At 50.0% G+C, this 23,461-nt stretch overlaps 2 protein-coding genes across 2 annotated transcripts; both read right to left on the bottom strand.

Annotated features, from left to right (window-relative positions):
* Positions 1 to 3,976: 3,976 nt before the first annotated feature.
* LOC136472708 (uncharacterized) lies at positions 3,977 to 4,674 on the bottom strand. Its single transcript, XM_066470411.1, has one exon. It carries the CDS (start codon positions 4,576 to 4,578, stop codon positions 4,204 to 4,206), a length of 375 nt encoding a protein of 124 aa, XP_066326508.1. The 5' UTR covers positions 4,579 to 4,674; the 3' UTR covers positions 3,977 to 4,203.
* An 11,365-nt stretch (positions 4,675 to 16,039) lies between these two features.
* Positions 16,040 to 17,951, bottom strand: LOC136472709 (DNA damage-repair/toleration protein DRT100-like). The gene has a single exon (XM_066470412.1). The coding sequence runs from the start codon at positions 17,904 to 17,906 to the stop codon at positions 16,761 to 16,763; it is 1,146 nt and encodes a 381-aa protein (XP_066326509.1). The 5' UTR covers positions 17,907 to 17,951; the 3' UTR covers positions 16,040 to 16,760.
* Positions 17,952 to 23,461: the final 5,510 nt, after the last annotated feature.

Genomic DNA, 23,461 nt, shown 5'->3' on the forward strand with positions numbered 1-23,461 from the left:
TTTTGTTACCATTATCGAATCAATTGATATGTCAAATGCAACCATCATAACAGAGCGTGATGCTTTTAAATACAATCCACGATAATCATCTGCATCCATAATCTAGATATATGTAAACAAACAAATGACAAAATAGATTTAGATAGATACATAAAATAGTAAAATGCAACAATATTAAGAAGTAATAATTAACTTCGGTTATGGTTGTCGTTTGTGAAAGTTGTTGGTGATAGTCTCGGTGATCACCGCTGGTTTTGAAGTCGGTGGTGGTATTGTTTATCACCGTCGGATCAGCATTCTATCCGGCGGTGTTGTCGTTTATCTTCACCTCTGCACCGGAGTTCAATCCAGCGACAATTGGTCGCATACCACTGCCGGTTTGGCAAACGATCCGGCGCTGACGACGAAAACATCAATATCGGTTGGGTGTACCATCCAGCGGCGATGAATGAGACATCAACGTCGGTCTAGGTTATGATCCAGTGTAGATGTAAGTACCAGTACCGCTGGTCGGCGTTCGATCCAACGGTGTCGATGGCACTATCAACGTCAGTCTGGCGTACTATCCAGTGGTTATGTCCTGTCCATCACCACCGTGCTTGTGTTTGATCCGTTCTATTGTCTGTCACCGCTGGTGTTACATTTTTTTACGGTGTTGTCACTATCATCACCACCGGTTGTTTTCATATCACCGAAAATTTGGATAGGCCATCAGTGATATTGTATTTTTCATAATACAATTGTAATATATCATAATAGTAACACAAATATTATTTGGATTAGACCAGAGCCATGTCATATATGTACACGATGTATCAAAATATACATCACTGCCAAGACAGTTCCATAAAACAAATCCAACCACAATGACATATGTTTGAGAACACAAACAAAGAAATCGGCATTACAAGGTGAAGAAGATTAGCACCTTCATTAGATAAGGCAATGGTCTCCATTCGGATTCACGACTTGGTCCATAATGAAACTGGCACGGTTCTCTTGCAACTCAGATATATATATCTCCAAATAATCGGCCAACTCCTGTTGTACTTGACCTTAATTTCTACAGCTCAAGAAAAAGGTGAAACACAGTTAAGACATGTATTGCTAGCTATACACTCAAAATTAAGTCGCTAGATCGTCAATTGACTATAAAGGGAAACAAGTTGTGGGCCGGAGTAGTCATATCTTGGATGAGGGTGCGCATGTAATTCATGACATACTGCATTAATTCAGCCCAAGGGCTGCATTGCGATCAAATCGGTCTCAAGTACAGTGAACACAAAATTCCAAAATGGTCTATATTTTCTTGCTCTTTTTATTGTACTTCTCAAAGACATGTGACAAGCACAAGCTCATGAGAGTGACATATAATGATCAAAGCTAACAATAATATAATATTTTGCCCAATATGGGAGTAGTAGCTTGTCTTACTTGTTTAGCGTGACAAGTAAGGGATATGCTCTAGCGGTCTCCTTCGAGAGTCGAAAACGGTGAGAGTGCATTTCTCTAGGTTGAAGTAAAAAAGGATATAATGGTTGCCGCATTCACAACGTCCTGATGAGAATTAGGCTCAACCATTAAATATGTAATGAACTAGAAAATTAGGCATTTACAACACACTTGGAGCTATAGGCTAGAAGTATGGTGGATTTGGCTTGTTGGGCAAGCAAGCCCTTTCTCAAATCTGTGGTGCTATATATTGTCATGTATTGTCTTCTCATTGTACATCACTGGGTTTAAGAAACCCTTATGTTTAATCCTTCTCAGCCTGCATGTGCATACCTCTATCCTATAAAACAATTGTGTAGTTAGACATTCACCTCCGTGTTATAAAATAATGCATTTATTAGCGAAACTGACATGGTCCACGATCTGATATGACTGCCAAGGGCGAACTTTTGATAAAATTGATACAAATCCTTAAACTCAATCGATGACACCAATTGCCTCCACGGGTTGTCCCACATTGTCCTTGACTAACCATTGCCGGATTCTTCCCAAAAAGAGTTGTCTCATCTATGAATATGCACGTGGATGGATTACCTCCTTGTCTTTTTACTCGAGGTTGAGGAATGATAACAGCAACCCTTAGCCGCTACTATTTCGTTCGAAGTGTCAATCACACCATCATCGTTCCAACCATTTCCTCAATGACGAGAACTGTACCAGGTATGATAAAAAAAAAGAACTGTACCAGGTAAATCATCTCTTTATTTGGTTGTATAAGTCCTAATAAAAAACAGTAAATCATCCCTTTATTTGGTTGTATAAGTCCGAATAAAAAACAATGGTGCGAACTCATTATTCAAACATAGCTTCATCAATGAATTCAATGGCAACAGTACACACCATTTCCTCCAGAGTAGGAGGCTCCCACGCACAAATTTCAATTTTTTTTCCAAATGAGGCAACCCTATTTCCATTATAGCATAACGAAAATTTAAAAGATTGTTCAGATCAGCAAAACAGAAAGAAAGAACCAACGGAAAAGACTTAAACGAACAAGTACTGCAATGGACCATACAACTCTAGAAAATACCAGCTACATTTACTTTAAGTTTGTACAACCCAAATTAACAATTCGAGAACATTCACAATATTCCAAAAAGAAATTAAAATTAAATGCACAATTCGACAGAGCAAACCTAATTTTATTTACATTCAGAGCTCACTGTGCGGGATGGTGAGCGGGTAGCCGGACGCGAGCGGCACGAGGTTGAGCCAGTGGATGGGACGACGGCCAGCAAGAGGGAGGTCGACGGCCATCGGCCGTGATGGCGGGCAGCAAGAGGGAGGGAGACACATAGCGGGTGGGGGTGGTACCTAGCGCGCCTAGCTAGACAACGATTCAAGCAGGTTTGGAGGCAATTAGATGATAAACATGAGGGTGACACCTAGTGCCCAGGCAAACCTTGCTTCTTTAAACAGTGCAAGTGACATGCTACAGCTCAAATTTAACCTAAGGAGAGGAGGAGGGGGGGTATAGAGAACGGTTTTCTAAATTTGTGTATCCCAGTCAAAATTGTTGCCCTTTCTTTTAGTGAAGTTATTGCACCTGGTCACCACTCACCAGCAGCAGCATTGCCAGCAACCGAACACACAATGTTCCTGTAAACAAAATCTAACATCAAAACTGGAACTGTTGCTGTAAACTGGCAAGCCCTTGCCCTTTCTTAGTTGCATAGCTTATTTTAAGATCCTCAACCATTCTTGTTCTAATTGGAGAGCCACATTTACCTTGGCCACCTGAAGCCACTTTCCAGTGAGACATGTTTATATCTAGCACTCAAAATCTTCATTCTAAAATAGCATGATTATAAATCCTTGATAATATCACAACATTGAGTCCTAAATTAGGGCATCGTTCCCATAGTTTAACACATGTCCTTTTCACAAATTTTGAGCATATCCAATTTCAGAAAAACACGAGGAAGTAATGCCCTATAGTGAGTTAAAGACCCATACTGAAGTTTAGCATTCATCATCGACACACCCTAGCGCAATCCAAACTTCCAACTACATCCAGAGCTAAGGCCATATTCAACAGAAGATAGTTCAAACTTCATATGATCGTCTAAATTTGATCATCCATTGTAGAAACTCCTGAGTTTGGAGGATTACATCCATACAAACATGGTTCAAGCACAGCAATAGATTATATTCATTCTAATCACATGTAGTACTGTAGAATTGCATTTCAGATCTGCATTTTAACTGCCAATGGCAGAACTTTTTTCATTTTTGCAACGTAGTACATAAACTATGGTACCTTGCTAAGTTGTTAGCATTGCACCTCAGTAACAAAATAACTTTGCCATGTCTCGTTAGGAAGAACCAATCCCAAAACATCTCATTTTACCTACTAACAATTCATTCTGTTAAGGAAAGGAGGAAAGAATTTGGACCAAATACTAGGGGGTGCATGATACACCTAAGTATAGCCATGAACAATTTCAGTGCAATAAGCAACACAGGTGCAAACCATCCATAGTGTATAGCATGTTCGCCATCATGCAACAATTAACAAAGATTATACAGTGTAAGTTATCCAGTGAAACAGCAACAAGGATACAGTGTTCAATCTGATGTCCATCAATTTCTGGAATCTCATGACAAACATCTCAGTACAGACTGCCTTATTGAACCGACACAAACATGAAATCAGAAAAATCTAGAGTTCAGCGTGATCTGACCAGCGGATCACTCGGCATCGGCGTCACCGCCGCCGGGGACAGCGGCGGCGGCGGCGAGCTCCTGCTGCTGAAGGCGCTCGAGCGCCTTCTCGTGCGCCCAGGTCTCGATTGTGAGGTCGGGCTTGGCGTTGAGGCCGACGCCGAGGATGACGACGGTGAGGAAGGAGGTGATGTAGCAGGGCAGCTCCCAGTCCTCCCACTTCCGCGACTCCCCCGGCGGCGGCGGCGGGCGGTTGAAGAGGTACCCCTTGGGCCGCTCCTCGTGGCCCGGCGTCGTCCACCGCCCCGCGCCCTCGCCGCCACCGCGCACGCGGGATGCGGAGCGGAGCCGCGCGCGTAGCATGCCTCCCGCCGCCGCCGCGGCCGTCGAGATCGCCCGCATCGATGCCGCCGGTGGAGCGCGTCGCCTGCGAGATTGGGGAATGGAGAAGCTGTGCTGTGGTAGTGGGAGACGGAGACGGGGGAGGAGAAAGGCTGGAGCTGGACTGGACTGGGCTGCACTGGGAGCTTGAAGACGTGAGCTTTAGGAACGAATTGGGCTGGGCCGATATGAAATGGGCTACCGATTTCAGCATTTCAGTAGAGTTCAGAAGAAAAAAGAAACATGGTCACTCGTTTAAAAATGTTTGTTGTTTTAATTTTCTACAAAAATTGAAATTTTATAACTACGGTAAAATTTGTAAAAAATATATATTAGTAACATTTCCTTAAAATAAATGCATATCAGGATATATTCCATGATTGATTTAACAAACTAATTTAATGCTATAGTATATAGCTGCGCAGGAGTTATGATGTCTAAAATTTGTAACCTTTGGTCAACTATTTATCTACAAATATTCAGATATACTCATTGGTGATTCGCATTTTAAAGTATTTTTGTGGTTTTGTCTGCAGTAACACGCAGTGTAATTATACTCACGAAATCAGCAGTCAAAGTATAAACCGTTAAAGACCATGCCAAGCTAAACCCCATCTTATACTTGAAATAGAGGGAGTATAGTGTGTGTAATAACTCCGGCAACGGTGGTCCATAGCAAGTATGTCTTGGCTCTACCACTGAAGAGAGTAAATGATGTTACAAAGAAAAGAACTGTCCTGAACCGCAAGAAAGCGGAAGAAAGCAAATGCATGTACCCACGGTGCTACACCGTATTCAGTCTGATGACCGTGCTGTTGGTCGTTGAGACCTGCCTGGAATTGGAGTGTGTTTGATGGGATGTGATTCCTGATCTTCCGTTGATGATAACTATCGTTTTAGGCGGAGCACGACACATCGATTCGGCTTCAGATCAAAAGACCTGAACCCTGCAATCTTAGAACCACAATTCCTCTGGTTATCAACCGTGTCACCAATCCGGTTGACCTCGCCAGGAAGGTTAATCCCTGCCTGCGAAACGAAGAACACAAGCAAGAACTCGAAAGCACGCAGCTCAAAGTATGGGACAACTGCAGATGTATGATTAAGTTCTCAAAGTGGGGTCTCACAAACCGATGAATGACAACTGTCAATGAATAGAATGATCTAAGCAAAACCCAAAACCTAACGACGGCGGCGACGAATGATTATAAATGTCTTAGGGTCGTCGTCTACTCTGGACGCACCCCCTTAACGGGCTCAAAGACGATACACGGTCCATTGGACCAAATACGGTGACGCAGACGTCAACTTGTTTCGACGATTTCCGTTGATTCTGAAGGGATTTTGACGTGGGACCACTTTCATTGGTTTTGTATTAAATTATCTTTCCATCCACATGTGGATTGTCGAAAACGGAGTCCAGATGTATCCTGGGTGACCAGTTTATGGCAGACTGGTACTAGAGGCCGAGGCAGATTCAAAGTCATGTTGGACCGGGTCTTCAGCTTGTGTTGGACGTCCTTGCTGGTCATCTTTGCCTCATCTCTTCCTCCAAGTTCCTCATGATCCTCTCCAATGTTCCTAAGAAATATAATATCATTAGGTAGTAGTCTATTCTTAAAAGTATAAAAATGATCGTTTAAGAATGAGTTTATCTCTAAATTTAGTTGGCTTATTTGAGCTCTAGTCATTGTGGGGGGTGGGGGGGGGGGGGGGGGGGGGGGGGTTCAGAGGATCAGCGGATGTATTCGAAGAAATGATGTCCTCGTCAGTGTTGGTGGAGTAGGATGGCTGCATTTTTGCAATTAATGAGCTGAGCATGTGCTTAATGGCGAGCGGACAAGGGCAGGGCAACGAGGCGGGGGAAAGACTGCCTATGGCTGTGGCCCGGCCCCGAAAAAGGGCCTGATAATTGGAGATGAACGTGTAATGACGCACGGACACGACAAACTCTTTTATACCCCCGTAAATTAAGCCGGCACGCAAATTATGCATGACTAGTAGTATTCATAAGGTTATTTTACGATAAAAATCCCTTAGTGCAAATGGTATAAATATTTTGGTCCGTATCCGACTTCTAACTCGTTTGGACGAGTTACACTTTTATACCTGAGTTCGATTCGGATATACAGAACCCGGCACTAGATACTAGCTCCCGGACATCCACACAAAAGCGTGTATCTGGGCGCCCACGTCATCTTCGTCACGCGCGCTTGCGGAACAGGTCGCGCCTACCACTCTTTCCCTTGGTCCCCTCCTCTCTCTCTACGGCCGTGAGTCCGGACACCTGCGCGTTCGCTGCTCCTTCCCCTTAACTCCCTCCTCTATCTCTAGGCGGGCGGCACCCGAGAGCCAGCATGAGGACAAGCACGGCCGTCCGCAAGATCCTAGGTGTGCTGATAGCCCTGACCACTAGCCCACGGCTCGCCGCACCCATCCCCTGGCGCCTAGGTTGTGCCCCCTAGGACTCTACATCTAAAACACAAAACACTTAGATGCAACATACTACTGAAGCAGATGAAACATTTAGAACACACAATTGCAACATGTGTGTGAAACATGTCGGATACCAAAAAAAAGGGGTAACCCAAGCAAAAACCAAAAAACTGCTTAGACCCTAAAAACAAGAACCAATAAAGACAAACGATGTCTCAGCCAAAAATCTTCGATTCGCCCGAGGCCCCCTCGCCGAGGCCCCTTCGCCCGAGGCCCCCTCGCCGAGGCCTCAGAAGAAGTACCGATTCTCCGATTCGCCCGAGGCCCCCTCGCCGAGGTCTGCGATTCTCCGATTCGCGCGAGACCGGCTCGCCACCAGCCCCGCGACCACCGCTTTGACTAGACTACTCCGGCTGGACATCACATCCAATCAAGGCGCTCAACCACTCCGACAACCACACGACGGCATAGTACAGCGAAGTGGCAGACCAGACGTCGGTCACGTCAGCGCCCTGCCATCCACGACGGGACTGTGCAGGGGTTACCGGCTACTGTGCTGCCTAAACTCCTGCACCAAGGACGAACACGACGTGGGGAGTCAGAACTGGGTTCCTGTGACCTCGGGACCAGCGAACTGGCCATGCTCCGCCTCGCCCGAGGCTGGGCTCGTCCCGCAACCTCGTCGCCTCCGCCTCAGAAGTCGCTCTAGCAGGCTGTCGCATCCAATTAATGCGCCCAGCTGCAACCACTACGTAAGCCACAATCGGCAGTGCGCCGCAACAGGAGCGACGGGACAACGGTCAAATCGCCTTTTCACCATCCCTTACTGACAATACAGGGTACCGTATCCTGTAGATGCACGTTCCGCACTATTCTGCCTAAATCAACTACGACGATGGCCGCCAAGACCCCGCATTGCCACCTGCAAAGGCCTCGGCACAGCAGGCCTCAGCACAGCGGGTCTCGGCACAACCGACTACAGCAGCCACCAGGCCTCGGCACTTCACCAAGTCAACAAATGTACAGGAGCGCAGCATGTCGCCGGCCTTGGAGACCATACCGACTAGACACCGATGAGAACTCCCACGACGCCACGCTGCTCCAGGGAGCAGAATACGTCAGCAAATAGTAGCCTTCTCATGTACTTCTGGCTTCCTCCTTGTGGTTATAAAAGGAGGTAGCCGGTACCATTTCTAGGGGGGAAAGAAAAAGAGCAACAACCCACACGGGCAATGTGCCTCACCCTGTAACCTACATTTCTCTCCGCAGAGACTTGGGACGAACTCCCTCTCTCGCTTAGCTTGTAACCCCCTGCCGCGAGCACCCCGGTGCAAGGAATACAAGAACACCCTCTCAGACTGGACGTAGGGCATTCACTGCCTGAACCAGTATAAACCTTGTGTCTCTTTGCATCACCATCCAGAATAAGGAGCACGCAGCACGAATTCACTCGTCGGTTGAGGGACCCCCGGTTCCAAAACACCGATAGTTGGCGCGCCAGGTAGGGGCTCGCTGCGTGTTAGCTTCATCGTCCCAGCAAGTTCCGGATGGCAGACCCCGTACGACCGTTGCGTCTCGGCACGGTGGTATGGTTCGGGAGCCTAGAGTTCATGTCTCTAGGATGTGGATGCGATATGGTACTCCTCACACCCCGAGCTCCACTGCCCGACAACGTTACCACAGACCCGCAGCCCAGGCGCAGGCAGCGTCCGGGCCGCGGCTCCCGTGGCACTCGCCAGGTGCGACGCGAGCGGGACCGCCCCGACACCACGCAAGCTCGGGGCAACGCGCCGCGCCCCGCCGGTATCCCTTGCCCAGCTGTTGGTACAAAATCCCTGGTCGGGGACTTATCTAACCTGAGCTTGGGCAAGGAAAAGATCCCGGCGACGCACGGCGACGCCTCGTCATCGAGCTCTGTCCCGCCACCTCCTGAGGGGCTAGCCCCGGCGGAGCGGCGCCCGGTAATGGCACCATCCCCGTACCCCTTCGGGTTGATAAACGCCGCCGCCGCCTTCGCTTCCGCCTACGCTTCCAAGCACGCAGAGCCCCAGGACTCCACCAATGTTTCGCCCTCGACTTCTCCCCCGCAACATCGGCGCGCGCCCACGCCGACTCCTCGGAAGAAGACGAGGCGTGGGCCGGAGCAGACTTCTCCAGTCTTTGTGACCCCGAAGCCATGCGCCGCTTCATGACTGCAAGCGACTACTACTTCGGCTACTCCGACTCCGACGACGAAGTGACTTACGATCCGTCTCGTGAGTGCTTCCACGTCGGGCTCGAGATGCCAAGGGCGGGCGAAGAGGACGAGAGGACAGGCAACCATTCCCCACCCCGGGCAGGGACGGGCGATGCCACACCTCCGCGTCTCGAAGCCCCAGCAGCACAGAACGAGAATCCCGTCCGCAGGGAGCATCGACGCCTAGACCTGGAGCAGCTCCGTGAGCTTCAAGCCAAGGTCGAACAAGACCGACTCCTTCTGCAATAGCTTCGGGACACTCTCGAGCAGGAGCAGCAAGGGCGCGGTGAGGGCGGAGGAGCCCAACGGAGGGCCCGCGACGTCCATCACCGCATCAACGACAACGAGGGGGGTGAGCCACCCCCAATCTTCAATCGCGCTAGCCAGAATGTCGCAGCGGCTGCGATGCTGGTCCAAGCAATGCCCGAGCCCTCCACCACTGAGGGGCAATGGGTCCGCGGAGAGCTCCGGACCTCCTCGAGACCGCTGCGGTGCAGCAGGCCGAAAGTTCTACCTCCCGCCGGCGCGGAGGCACTTCAGAGCAACCCACGGCGCAACCTCGCCGGGGCCAGGATGCCTCGGTCCGTCCCGAGCCCGCTCACGCGCCGACGGTCAACAGGGCCCCCTCGATGCGCGATCGACCTGGAGACCAACGCGAGGCACAAGGCGATCACGAAGTAGTTGGCAGGCGGCGGCGCCACGACGACGGAGCCGCCCGAGGCTACCGCCCTCACCGAGGCGGCCGCTACGACAGCGGAGAGGACCGCAACCCTTCTCCCGAGCCACCTGGCCCTCGGGTCTTTAGTAGAGCCATCCGCAACGCTCACTTCCCAGCTCGGTTCCGGCAACCTGCCAACCTCACAAAGTATAGCGGCGAGACGAACCCCGAGCTATGGCTAGCCGATTATCGCCTGGCTTGTTAGCTAGGTGGTGTGGACGATGACCTGCTCATCATCCGCAACCTCCCTTTGTTCTTGTCAGACTCAGCGCGAGCCTGGCTCGAACACCTCCCCCCCGCACAGATCCACGACTGGCATGACTTGGTGAGGGTCTTCGTCAGGAATTTCTAGGGCACCTACGTGCGCCCCGGGAACTCCTGGGACCTCAAAGGTTGTCGCCAGAAGCCGGACGAGTCTCTTCGAGATTTCATCCGGCGCTTCTCCAAGAAATGCACCGAGTTGCCCCGCGTCGGTGACTCAGAAATCGTCCAAGCGTTCCTCTCTGGCACCTCCTGCCGAGACCTGGTCCGAGAGTTGGGCCAGAACGTACCCACCACAGCGGCCGCACTCCTCGACATCGCCACCAACTTCGCCTCGGGCGAAGAGGTGGTTGGGGCCATCTTCCCCAACAACGACGCCAAGGGGAAGCAGAAGGATGAGGCCCCCGAGGCCTCGCCCACCCGCGTCCCCAAGAGAAAGAAGAAGGGTCGCCCAGGGAAGCAGGAGGTCCTCGAGGCCGGCCATGTCGCCGCAGCAGATCGTAGGGATCCCCGAGGCCCCTGGGGCCCCGGGCTATTTGACGACATGCTTAAGAAGCCCTGTCCTTACCATCAAGGTCCGGTGAAGCATGCCCTCGAGGAGTGCACCATGCTCCGGCGTTACTACGCCAGGCTTGGGCTCCCCGATGATGATGATGCTAGGAAAAGGGGCGCCGGCGAGAGGAACGGCGATAAAGATGATGGGTTCCCCGAGGTACGCAACGCCTTCATGATCTTTGGCAGACCCTCGGCATGCCTCACGATGCACCAGCGAAAGAGGGAACGCCGGGAGGTCTTCTCGGTCAAGGTGGCCACCCCCCGGTACCTCGATTGGTCTCGGGAGGCAATCACCTTTGATCGGGATGACCACCCCGATTATGTTCCAAACCCTGGGCAGTACTCGCTCGTCGTCGACCCGATCATCGGCAACACCCGGCTTACCAAAGTGCTCATGGACGGAGGCAGTAGCCTCAACATCCTCTACGTCAACACTCTGGAGCTCCTAGAGATCGACCAGTCACGGCTCCGAGGCAGTTCCGCACCCTTCCACGGCGTCGTGCCAGGAAAGCGCACATGGCCCCTCGGGCGCATCGACTTACCCGTCTGCTTTGGCACTCCCTCCAACTACCGCAAGGAGGTCCTCACCTTCGAGGTGGTTGGGTTTAAGGGGGCTTACCACGCCATCTTGGGGCGCCCGTGCTACGCCAAGTTCATGGCGGTCCCCAACTACACCTACCTCAAGCTCAAGATGCCAGGCCCCAATGGCATCATCACCGTCGAGTCCACGTACGAACATGCATACGACTGCGACATCGAGTGCATCGAGTACGCCGAGGCCATCGTGGAGGCCGAGACCCTCATCGCCAATCTCGACCAGCTTGGTAGCGAGGTTCCCGATGCCAAGCGGTGCGTCGGGACCTTCGAGCCCACGGAGGCCGTCAAGCTCGTCCCTATCGATCCCACCGACCCCAACGGTCGAGGACTGAAGATCAGCGCCACCCTCGACAGCAAATAGGAGGCCGTGCTCGTCGACTTTCTCCGTGCGAACGTCGATATGTTCGCGTGGAGTCCCTCGAACATGCCGGGCATACCAAGGGAGGTCACCGAGCATGCCTTAGATATCCGGGCGGGCTCCAGGCCGGCGAAGCAGCGCCTGCGCTGGTTCGACGAGGAGAAGCGCAGGGCCATCGGCGAAGAAGTGCAGAAGCTTATGGCAGCCGGGGTCATCAAGGAAGTATTCCATCCAGAGTGGTTGGCTAACCCTGTATTAGTCAGGAAGAAAAGTGGCAAGTGGAGGATGTGCGTGGACTACACTGGTCTAAATAAAGCGTGCCCGAAGGTCCCATTCCCACTACCACGAATTGACCAAATCGTCGACTCCACTGCAGGATGCGAAACCCTCTCCTTCCTTGATGCGTATTCCGGTTACCACCAAATTAAGATGAAAGAGTCCGACCAGCTCGCGACTTCTTTCATCACTCCATTCGGCATGTACTGCTACATAACCATGCCATTCGGCCTCAGAAACGCAGGGGCTACTTACCAGCGGTGCATGATCCAAGTCTTTGGCGAACACATCGGGCGAACCGTCGAGGCCTACGTGGATGACATCGTAGTCAAGTCCAGGAAGGCCGGTGATCTCGTCGGCGACTTGGAGGTTGCCTTCACATGTCTCAGAGAGAAGGGCATCAAGCTCAACCCCGAGAAGTGTGTCTTCGGGGTTCCCCGAGACATGCTCTTGGGATTCATAGTCTTGGAACGTGGAATCGAGGCCAACCCAGAGAAGGTCTCGGCCGTGACCAACATGGGCCCGATCCGAGACCTCAAAGGGGTGCAGAGGGTCATGGGATGCCTTGCGGCCCTAAACCGCTTCATCTCGCGCCTCGGCAAAAAAGGCCTGCCCCTGTACCGCCTCTTGAGAAAGTCCGAGCGCTTTTCTTGGACCACCGAGGCCGAGGAAGCCCTCGCCAAGCTCAAAGCACTGCTCATCAACCCCCTCCCCCCCGTCCTGGTTTTGCCCACCGAGGGCGAGCACCTCTTACTCTACGTCACCGCGACGACCCAAGTGGTCAGCGTGGCCGTAGTAGTCGAGAGGCAGGAGAAGGGACATGCTCTACCCGTCCAACGACCTGTCTACTTCATCAGCGAAGTGCTCTCCAAGACTAAGACGCGTTACCCCCACATCCAGAAGCTGGTTTACACCGCAGTCTTGGCTCGACGCAAGCTGCGTCACTACTTCGAGTCCCACCCGGTGACTGTGGTGTCGTCTTTTCCTCTGGGAGAGATAATCCAAAACCGGGAGGCCCAGCGACTTGGGCTCGCACATGAGGGGGCTCGGCAAAACAAACCCTCCTTCCGAGCAAAAAGGAAGCGCGAGGGTCGTTCAAAAAGCCAGAAGAACTCCTGACGGCCCTCTTGCTCCGTGCAGAGGCTAGGGAGCATCTTCTGCAAAAGACGTCGAGACCCCGCGACCTAGGCTCGCACCCGAGGGGGGCTCGGCAGACAGACCCTCACGCGCGAGGGGCGAACCAAAAGCCAGGGAGACCTCTGACCGCTCTCTCGCTCCGTGCGAGAGACTCGGGGGCTCCTCCTGCAACTTTGCCGAGACCCAGCGGCTCAGGCTCGCACGCGAGTGGGCTCGGCAAACAACCCCCCGTCCGAGCGAAAAGGACGTGCGAGGGACGGACAAAAAAATCAGGAGGACCCCTGACCGCCCTCTCGCTCCGTGCGGAGGCTCGGGGGCTCTTCCTGCACCCAGGATAAAGACCAGCGACCCAAGCCCATCACGGTCCAGGGGTTCGAAGGCCGGGCCCCCAGGGGTTTCGACAGCTGCCCTAGGGCAACAGAGTCAGGGACGACTATGGACGAGCCTGTACGAGGCCGAGGTCCAAGCAAGCGAATGCTTGGGACGCCCTGAATCGTGTCCGAGATCGGCAGGGAGGTCTCCGAATGGGATCCCACCGTAGGGAGGCACTGAGCCACCGAGGCCCAACGAACGGCCTCGGCACCCACTAGAGAAACCCTCCGGTACTCTTGGAGCGCGTCTCCGGACCGCTAGCCGACCCCCAGTGAACGGGGTACGGGCCCCCACTCGGACTCACCCGATAACAGCTCACCGGAGATGCCATCGCTCGCGCCCACCGAGGGTAGCATGGCATCTTCCACCCCTCCTTCCGAGCGAAAAGGAAGCGCGAGGGTCGTACAAAAAGCCGGGGGAACCCCTGACGGCCCTCTCGCTCCAGGCAGAGGCTAAGGGGCTCTTCCCGCAGCATTGTCGAGGCCCAGTGATCCAAACTCGCACCCACGGGCTTGGCAAACACAATGAAAACCCCTCACTCAAAAGAGAAAAAAGCCCCTGAAGAAGTGAAATCACTCCTCCAGGGCCTCGGGGGCTACACCCGGCGGGTGCGCTCGCGTGCACCCACCGAAACCTTGAGTACGAAACACCATCCCGACAGGAACTATCAAGAGCCAATTCTCGTCAGAAACCTTAGGGGGAGTGCCTCACACTCCCCCCAAGGCTCGGGGGCTACTGTCGGGTACCAGAAAAAGGGGTACCCCAAGCAAAAACCAAAAAACTGCTTAGACCCTAAAAACAAGAACCAATAAAGACAAACGAGGTCTCAGCCAAAAATCTCCGATTCGCCCGAGGCCCCCTCGCCGAGGCCCCTTCGCCCGAGGCCCCCTCGCCGAGGCCTCAGAAGAAGTACCGATTCTCCGATTCGCCCGAGGCCCCCTCGCTGAGGTCTGCGATTCTCCGATTCGCGCGAGACCGGCTCGCCACCAGCCCCGCGACCACCGCTTTGACTAGACTACTCCGGCTGGACATCACATCCAATCAAGGCGCTCAACCACTCCGACAACCACACGACGGCACAGTACAGCGAAGTGGCAGACCAGATGTCGGTCACGTCAGCGCCCTGCCATCCACGACGGGACTGTGCAGGGGTTACCGGCTACTGTGCTGCCTAAACTCCTGCACCAAGGACGAACACGACGTGGGGAGTCAGAACTGGGTTCCTGTGACCTCGGGACCAGCGAACTGGCCATGCTCCGCCTCGCCCGAGGCTGGGCTCGTCCCGCAACCTCGTCGCCTCCACCTCAGAAGTCGCTCTAGCAGGCTATCGCATCCAATTAATGTGCCCAGCTACACCCACTACGTAAGCCACGATCGGCAGTGCGCCGCGACAGGAGCGACGGGACAACGGTCAAATCGCCTTTTCACCATCCCTTACTGACAATACAGGGTACCGTATCCTGTAGACGCACGTTCCGCACTGTTCCGCCTAAATCAACTACGACGATGGCCGCCAAGACCCCGCATTGCCACCTGCAAAGGCCTCGGCACAGCAGGCCTCAGCACAGCGGGTCTCGGCCTCAGCACAGCGGGTCTCGGCACAACCAACTACAGCAGCCACCAGGCCTCGGCACTTCACCAAGTCAACAAATGTATAGGAGCGCAGCATGTCGCCGGCCTTGGAGACCATACCGACTAGACACCGACGGGAACTCCCACGACGCCACGCTGCTCCAGGGAGCAGAATACGTCAGCAAATAGTAGCCTTCTCATGTACTTCTGGCTTCCTCCTTGTGGTTATAAAAGGAGGTAGCCGGTACCATTTCTAGGGGGGAAAGAAAAAGAGGAACAACCCACACGGGCAATGTGCCTCACCCTGTAACCTACATTTCTCTCCACAGAGACTTGGGACGAACTCCCTCTCTCGCTTAGCTTGTAACCCCCTGCCGTGAGCACCCCGGTGCAAGGAATACAAGAACACCCTCTCAGACTGGACGTAGGGCATTCACTGCCTGAACCAGTATAAACCTTGTGTCTCTTTGCATCACCATCCGGAATAAGGAGCACGCAGCACGAATTCACTCGTCGGTTGAGGGACCCCCGGTTCTAAAACACCGACAAAACATATGCAACGTCTAGATAAAACACTTGCAAATTGCAACATGAAAACACTTATTGCAACATAAGACAGAAACATTTCGAGTAAACTCGTGCAACATAGGTGTGAAACATATGCAATATCTAGATAAAAACGCTTGCAACATACGTCTGAAACAGATGAAACATCTTGAACAAACTCTAGCAACATGCCTCTAAAACACTTCAATATATACAATGTCCCGATCTACTTTTGCAACATCCATACGAAACACCTGCAACATATATCTGAAACACTTGAAACATACATTTTTTACACGTGGAATGCATTGCCGCCGCCGGCCCCATTTGATCTCCCAATGCAAGTTGCTAGCATGTGCTGATGTCCAAGCATAGCACGATCTGACAGACAGTTGTCCCATCCACTATTTAGGGCACTCCCAATGCAGAAATCACTATAGTTCTATAGGCATTAATTGTACTGCCACCTAAGCATTTTGCTGATGTGGCAAGGTAGTTATTGAAGAGAGAGAACAAAAATCATAGAAACTAGGTCTAAGTTAGAAACCATGTCTACACGAGAACCAAGACACGAAGGGATGTGATTGGTAGAGAATGGAGAGAGAGTGTATGTGATTGGATAAAAAGTTGTTCTGTAGAAACTATCCATTGGAACCATGGTTTCTATACATAGTGTCTATAAAAATTAATAGGTATAGAAACTATACGTAGTTTCTAGCATTGGGAGTGCCCTTACAACTCAAAGGCATGCAAATTCAGCTCAGCATTATCCACTCAGCTTCACATACAAGTTTTTTTTTTTTTGAAACAACCCAAGCTCTTTTTAAAATAAAAGAAAAGAAGATAAGGAAAAAAAGAGGAAGGGATCCGAGGAAAGAAGCATTCTTCTTTTCCTCACGTCATCACGCACACCACCACAACGCGAAATTATCATCATCTATACCACTACCACCCAAACCTATACGATTAACCTGCAGGTTATATTAACGAAGCATCACGTACGTATACATGCGCCCGCGCACGGACGTGCTAGAAAGTTCGTTACGCGTCGTGCATGCACATACGGTACACCACGTACCTCACACACTACTAGCTGTACGTGGGGTAGCACGGTAACAAAGCTAGGGACCGTATGAGCGTCACGTGCACTTGCCGAGCGGGCCGCCGCAGAGGCAGCTGTTGCTGGCGAACGACGCGGCGTCGAGGTGGTCGAACGGCGCGCCGGCGGGGATGGTGCCGCACAGCCGGTTGTGGCTGAGGTCCAGGTGGCCCACGTACGCGGCCGAGGCCAGCGACCGCGGCACGCCGCCGGTGAACCGGTTCCGCGACAGGTCCAGCAGCATGAAGTAGGACCGCGGCGTGAACGCGTCGGGGATGCCGCCGCCCAGCGCGTTCCGGCTCAGGTTCAGCATCCCGAGCCCGCTGTTCGCCAGCAGGCTCGCCCGGACGCCGCCCGACAGCCGGTTCCCGCCGAGGTACAGCGACGTCAGCACGTTGCCGCCATTCCCGGCGGTCCCGGAGCCGCCGCGGCCCAGACCCTCGGGGATCGCGCCCGTCAGCTGGTTCTCGGAGAGGTCGAGGTCGGCGAGACGGGGCATCGACGCCACCGACGCCGGCATGGGGCCCGACAGCCGGTTCCGTCCCAGGAGCGCGCGGCTGAGCATCCGGAGCCGCCCGAAGTCCGACGGGAGGCGGCCCGTGAGGCGGTTGTTGGTGAGGTCGAGGTGCTTGAGCTCGGCGAGCGACGTGAGGGACGGCGGGATGCCGCCGGAGAGCAGGTTGTCGGCGAGGTTGAGCACGGCGAGGCGCGACAGCCCGCCGACGGGCGGGATGGCGCCCGTGAGGCGGTTCCCGGGGAGCTCGATGATGCGGAGGTACGGGAGCGACGTGGCGACGCAGGCCGGGATGGGTCCCGAGATCTGCTTCCAGTCCGCGAGCACCAGCGACGAGAGGCGGTCCAGGCGGCACACGGCGTCCGAGACGTACCCGGACATGAGCCCCGACGCCGGCCGCCCCGCGGGCGCCATCACCGCGTCGTCGGCCTCCCCGCGGAGGGACAGGTCCGCGACGCGCCCCGTGGTCGGGTCGCACGCCACGCCGTACCAGCCGGCGCAGCAGTCCGTTCCCGTCCACGTCGAGAACACGCCCAGCCGCTCCTCCGACAGCGCCGCGCGGATCGACAGCAGCGCGTCGCGGTCCGACGCCGAGCATGCGGACGCGGCCGCCGGGGCCAGCAAGGCGGCTAGGGCGACTAGAAGCGCCGCGGCGGTGGCCGGCGATGCCATTGCGTGCTTTGCGTTGCTTTGGGCCTTTGGCGGCAGTGGACGACAGTGCTCAGTGAGGAGCTTCTCAAAGAGGTTTAGTAGAGGCTGGCACTGGCAGAGTGTGGCATCTGGCATGCATTGACGGTTTTGCCCTCCCGTAAGCGCGTTCGTTATCATTTTGAGCTAGTGGTGGGGGGGCCAAGGGTGTCTGCGGGGCACGTGCATGGCAGTGCAGCAACCGCCACCGGCGGCGAGGCGCCTTTACCTCTCGTTGCTGCCTCTGCGAGGTGCGTCACTGTGCTGGCAGCTCAACGCAGTGGCTTTCTCTCTTCCCGCTGAGGAAGTGAGGAGTGATGAAGACGGGCCCGGGCAAATGATGGCACGATCTGCCCGCACCAAACTAGATTGAATGCTGCAGCCGTCTGGATCTCGACCGGGCGGAGGATCCGTCGCCGGAGCTGATCATGGCGTCCACGCCGCGCCCCCTCCTCCACCCCTCGGGCCTCGGCCGATCAAATCCATCGCGCGTGATGGCGACGAGGCGGCGATGGTGGCGCCCCATGCAGACCAGGATCGCGCCGGCGTCGACCGTGCGTGAGGAGTCCAGGACCACGTGGCCGCCTCGTGGTCCGTAGGCACACCGACTGCTGTGGCGTTTGCCTTGCACCACCAAATTGTTTTTAGATAGTACTCTTAGAAAATCGTCTCTGTCTATATTTTTAATATTATTAAAGAGCCAAAATTTCTCTTCACCTATTTTTCATCAACCTCCTCCTACCTACCGGATAGTGGAGAGTTAGATAAAAAATACTCACATCTAGCGATGATAAATATAAAGCCAAATTTCAAAATGTATTGAGTTGCAGCATACATATCTCGTATACGTGACCCCGACTCATGATCAGCGCTCATACGAGTTAGAACGACTCACATCTAGCGATGATACGGAGTCTAATTCCTATGTTAGGGTTCCATTGCAACGTACGTGCACGTTTGCTAGTTTAGGACAAAGAGTAACGTAGCTAACGATTTATCTCTAAAAATTCATTTTCTGAGGTGACTCCGTTAAAAAAGCCGATCATAGAGATACATCTATTTTATGGCCTATTTGGAACGTAGGAATTTCATACGAATTCGATAGGAATTTCACATAAATCAGTTTAATTTTATAGAAAAAAATACAGGAACAGAAAAAAAAACTCGTGTCCCAAACAGGCCGTAAAGGGCGGTCGTCCAAGAACCATTTTTGAAAACCACATTTTTAGGTACAGTTCTGTTAAGACGACCGCCCATAAAAATATGAGATTTTTTACGGGTGGTATTAAGAGAATCTTATTTAAAAATAATTTATATGGATGGTTTTCTTAGTGAACCTCCGGTGAAAAATACTCTTCGGTGGATGACTCCATTCTTGAGCTCACTAGGAGGTGAAAAAAATTACAAAATTAGAAGGGACAGGTTTTGCCCTTAGAACCTTTAAAGAAGTTAGCTTTAAGACACCATCCCTAATGTCTTTTAAAAGTTTACTCATACATCTCTTTGCTTAATTATAGTTTCCATCTAGAGAGGTATGCTGTTCATTTTCAATTTTGTATTAGTTTGTGCCATTTTTTTGGGCTCAATTTACTTGTATGGAGTAGGCTCAGATGAATCTCTAATTATTTCCAAAGATTCTTTCTTCTTATAGGATTATACAGGATTGTCCATAATGGAGATATTTCTAGATCTAGATCTGCATGTAACCATGCATGGATAGGGGAGAGAGTAAGAGAGATGTGTTTTTTTGTTTAACGAAAACTAGGTAGCGTGCTCGTGCGTTGCTACGGGACAACTAAATCTTTTGTACTAAAAACACATGGATCGCACGATAAGATAATAATACTATTAAATTAAATACCGACGTCAAAGTGACATTTAATTCAAAAAGCAAAGTTCGTGAAATTAACACAATCACGGAGAGTGCGACGTCGCAGACTCACAAACTCTACTGTATAGATTTTTTCGTGATACGGCTAAGAAAATATTTTATATCAGCAAAAAGAATTCTACGATATCAATTTCTTTCATGCGCCAATAAATCCATGAATAAGTTCCGTTGCATCTCCATATAATCATGTACACATATGTTCGAGTATATATGCAAATAGGTTTGTGTCCGTGCGTTGCTAAGGGACAGCTAAACTTTTGTACTAAAAACATACGGATCGCACGATAAGATAACAATACTATAAAAGTATATGACCGACGTTAAAGTGACATTTAATCCAAAAAGCTAAGTTCGTGAAATTTACACAGTCATAGAGAGTGTGGCGCGCGGCTCACAAACTCTACTATGTAGATCTTTTCGTGATGCGGCTAAGATCATTTTTATATCGGCAGGAAGAAATTTTCGATATCCATTTCTTTCGTGCGCCAACAAATCCACAAATAAGTTTCACCACATCTCCATATCATCCTGTACACGGCGCTGGCAAGCGAATTAGCCACAACTTATGTAATTAGTATTATAGTTAGCTCATGTTTAGTCCTCCTAATTGATATCTAAAAATTCAATGTGACAGGAACTAAAGTTTAGTCCTAGGATCCAAACACCCCTGACTCTTGACTCCTGCTGGCTGCTCACTTGCACCACCATACCTATGTATCTGCGTGTATATACTCTAATGCCAGAACGTCTAAGATGGTCTTTATTGTCCACTCTTTAAAAATATCATAACTTTAAGGTTGCCATTTGTGTATGCTGTAGGATTGGGATGCTTTGCACTGATCCATAAGGGTGTCAATGAGAGTCAAAATTTTTGATGCAATTATGATGTCTAAGCTTACCAATCAGACAGAGACGAACTTAATTGTTAAAATATTTTTAACACTGCTTTCATATACTTCCTCTGTCCCAAAATAAAATTCATTCTCGCTTCCCGAGAAGTTAACTTTTTTTTTAACTTCGACCAATTATGTATAAAAAATATTAATATTTATAATGCATAATTAGTATCATTACATAGAACATTAAATATATTTTTATAATAAACTTATTTGGAGATATAAATGTTGCACGTATTTTTTATAAATCTAGTCAAAGTTGAGAAAGTTTGACCTGCACGCATCCCATAACGACTTATATTTTTGGGTAGAGGAAGTATATGCTAATGGGAGTAGTCAACTGGAAGTGGTGATGAACACAACAGTACTTTCATATTATATGCTAATGGGAGCACGAAGAAACGCAGTAGAATGGACCTATATACTAATAGTGGGAATATTCATTTAGGAAATTGTAGAAGGTTCACCGGTCTCATCATATATAACCTGCACATCTTTTATTTGGCACCAATGATGTTTTATTCCATGCATGATTATTGTTTCCTTCTATGTATGATTATTGTTTCATGCATGATTATTGTTTCCTTCCATGCATGATTATTGTTTCCTTCTATGCATGTGGCCTCAGGTGATCGATTTGTTTCCTTCAGAGCAGGCGGGGATCGCAGGGATGACAATTTCTTTTTCTATGCGCCTTTTCTTTTCTTGCTCGCCTGTTGGACAGCGTGGAAGGTGGGATCGATCGCATGGGGTGGCAAACGGACGAACCAAAGCAATTGTCGCACCAAAACGGTGTCCACACTTTGTTCTTTTTAGTTGTAGGAGATAAAGTGTTTGTAAATGTAAATTTATATATAGATCTATATGTCTAGTTAAATGATTTTATAAATCAATTTATGGCCTTAAATTGAAATAATATTTTGATCTAATTATATTTTTTTTATTAAGGCTCACTAATGAATAGATCAAGGATGTACACGAAACGAAGGCATGATGTTTCTTTTATCCAAGAGGTGAACAAATTTCTTGAAGCCGTCAAAAAGCATCCGTTGATTAAGCAGACAAAGGTATATTTGTCCATGCTATGGCTACCGGAACCACATAGTATAACAAGATTCAAATATGACTACCGGTCCACAATTACTTTAGAGTACTATAGCAGATCTCTACTATACTCGGTACCTCAAATTCTTTTGTAGTATATGTTAATATGCTGAAATACATGTTAGATGAGAAAGGCGCTTGAAGATGAGTTCATTGATCTGAGAGAATCAAATGATGGCCATGACACCACACCTATTGTCTCCCAAGGCAATCCTGAAGCTTCTGCCGATCCAGACAACACTGCTGATCTTAACCGTCATTCATCGGTTCCTGGCTTTTATCGGGACAGTCAGCTTTGTATTCTTCACGTATATGTGTGAGTCGTACTACAATGAATCAGAGGCACCGTGGAGATAGGAACAAATAAAGAGTCACTATTTACTGGTTTGTGTGGAAACAATTAATAGTGTACCAATTGAACTATTCACCTTAGCATCTCATAAACTAATTTCACATATCTGTGCTAGAAATTCCCAACTCTGAATATTATGCCATCTATACTCGATACTCCACCTTGCTAGTGGTTCATCGATAACTAGGAATGAAAATGGATGGAAAACCCTCTTAACCGTTTTTGTTTCCGTATTTGAACCGGAAATCAGGAATATGGATTCATTCTTGATAATCTTCTAGAATAGGGGTGCTCCATGTGAATGAGACCATTCATTCTTGACAACCTTCTAGAATATTTTGGACCTAAAAGGAGTCTAATTTTCCATATATCATGGTAAAGTTATGAAATATCATGTACTATATAGTTTTGAATAGTACAACAACATAATACAAGGATAATGAAGAGCCTAGAATATATTGAAACAACACAAGAGCTATTGAGTTCTATAAATAGGGGCTCCCCTCACCTTTGTCATATCTTGGCATAGAGTCTCTTATGATCCAAAATCGAGTAGCACATCAAGGCTACCATGACATATTCCCTTTTCTAAAAAAAGTGTCACCATGCTAAGGTGGCAAGAGTAGTAAGTGGGTCTTAGTGTTACCATGCTAAGGTAGAACAATACTCCAATAAGTGTGAATATCTTGTTAAAATCATGTTCATAGTGAACATAGGGTCGAGTTGTCTTTTAGAAAGTCAATCTCCATATTACTATAGTTAGAAATCATTGGTAACAAGCTAGTTAAAATGTTAGTCATCTTTTGTATAAGAGAACAATAACAAGTTGTTGGTAACAAGTTAATTAAAATGTTAGTAGTCTAGGCATCCTTAGTAGTCTAATTATTTTCAAATTCTAGATTCCAACTATTCTTATACACTCTTGAATACCGATTCTTAAGTTTCAATTAATTTTGCCCGAGTTGGTGACAACGATCCGGCAAAAGAAAAAATGACAACCAATGCAGAAATCCTACATTCCAATTATTTTCAGTTGAGACTGCGATGACGATCCGCCGATGGAGACCACTAATATGTAGAATTCATGACTTAATTAATTATAGTTAGTGAACTCTCTCACATGGGCATTCGAAGAGAAGAGATTTATGAAGAATCAGAAAGTTGTTACGTTAAAACGTAACCCTAAGTTATTCTAGTGGCTAGTGGGCAAAAACAGAGCGAGGTCTTGGATGATATGTGAATAAATAGAGATTTATCTTTTATTGTAATCAGCTCTGACCATTTTGCTCAGATGAGA

This window comes from Miscanthus floridulus, chromosome 8 (assembly GCF_019320115.1).
Source record: "Miscanthus floridulus cultivar M001 chromosome 8, ASM1932011v1, whole genome shotgun sequence".
In the NCBI taxonomy this organism is placed as follows: domain Eukaryota; kingdom Viridiplantae; phylum Streptophyta; class Magnoliopsida; order Poales; family Poaceae; genus Miscanthus; species Miscanthus floridulus.

Excerpts from the sequence above, each read along its gene's own strand:
- LOC136472708 (XM_066470411.1), bottom strand. The coding sequence starts at position 4,578 with ATGCGGGCGATCTCGACGGCCGCGGCGGCGGCGGGAGGCATGCTACGC.
- LOC136472709 (XM_066470412.1), bottom strand. The coding sequence starts at position 17,906 with ATGGCATCGCCGGCCACCGCCGCGGCGCTTCTAGTCGCCCTAGCCGCC.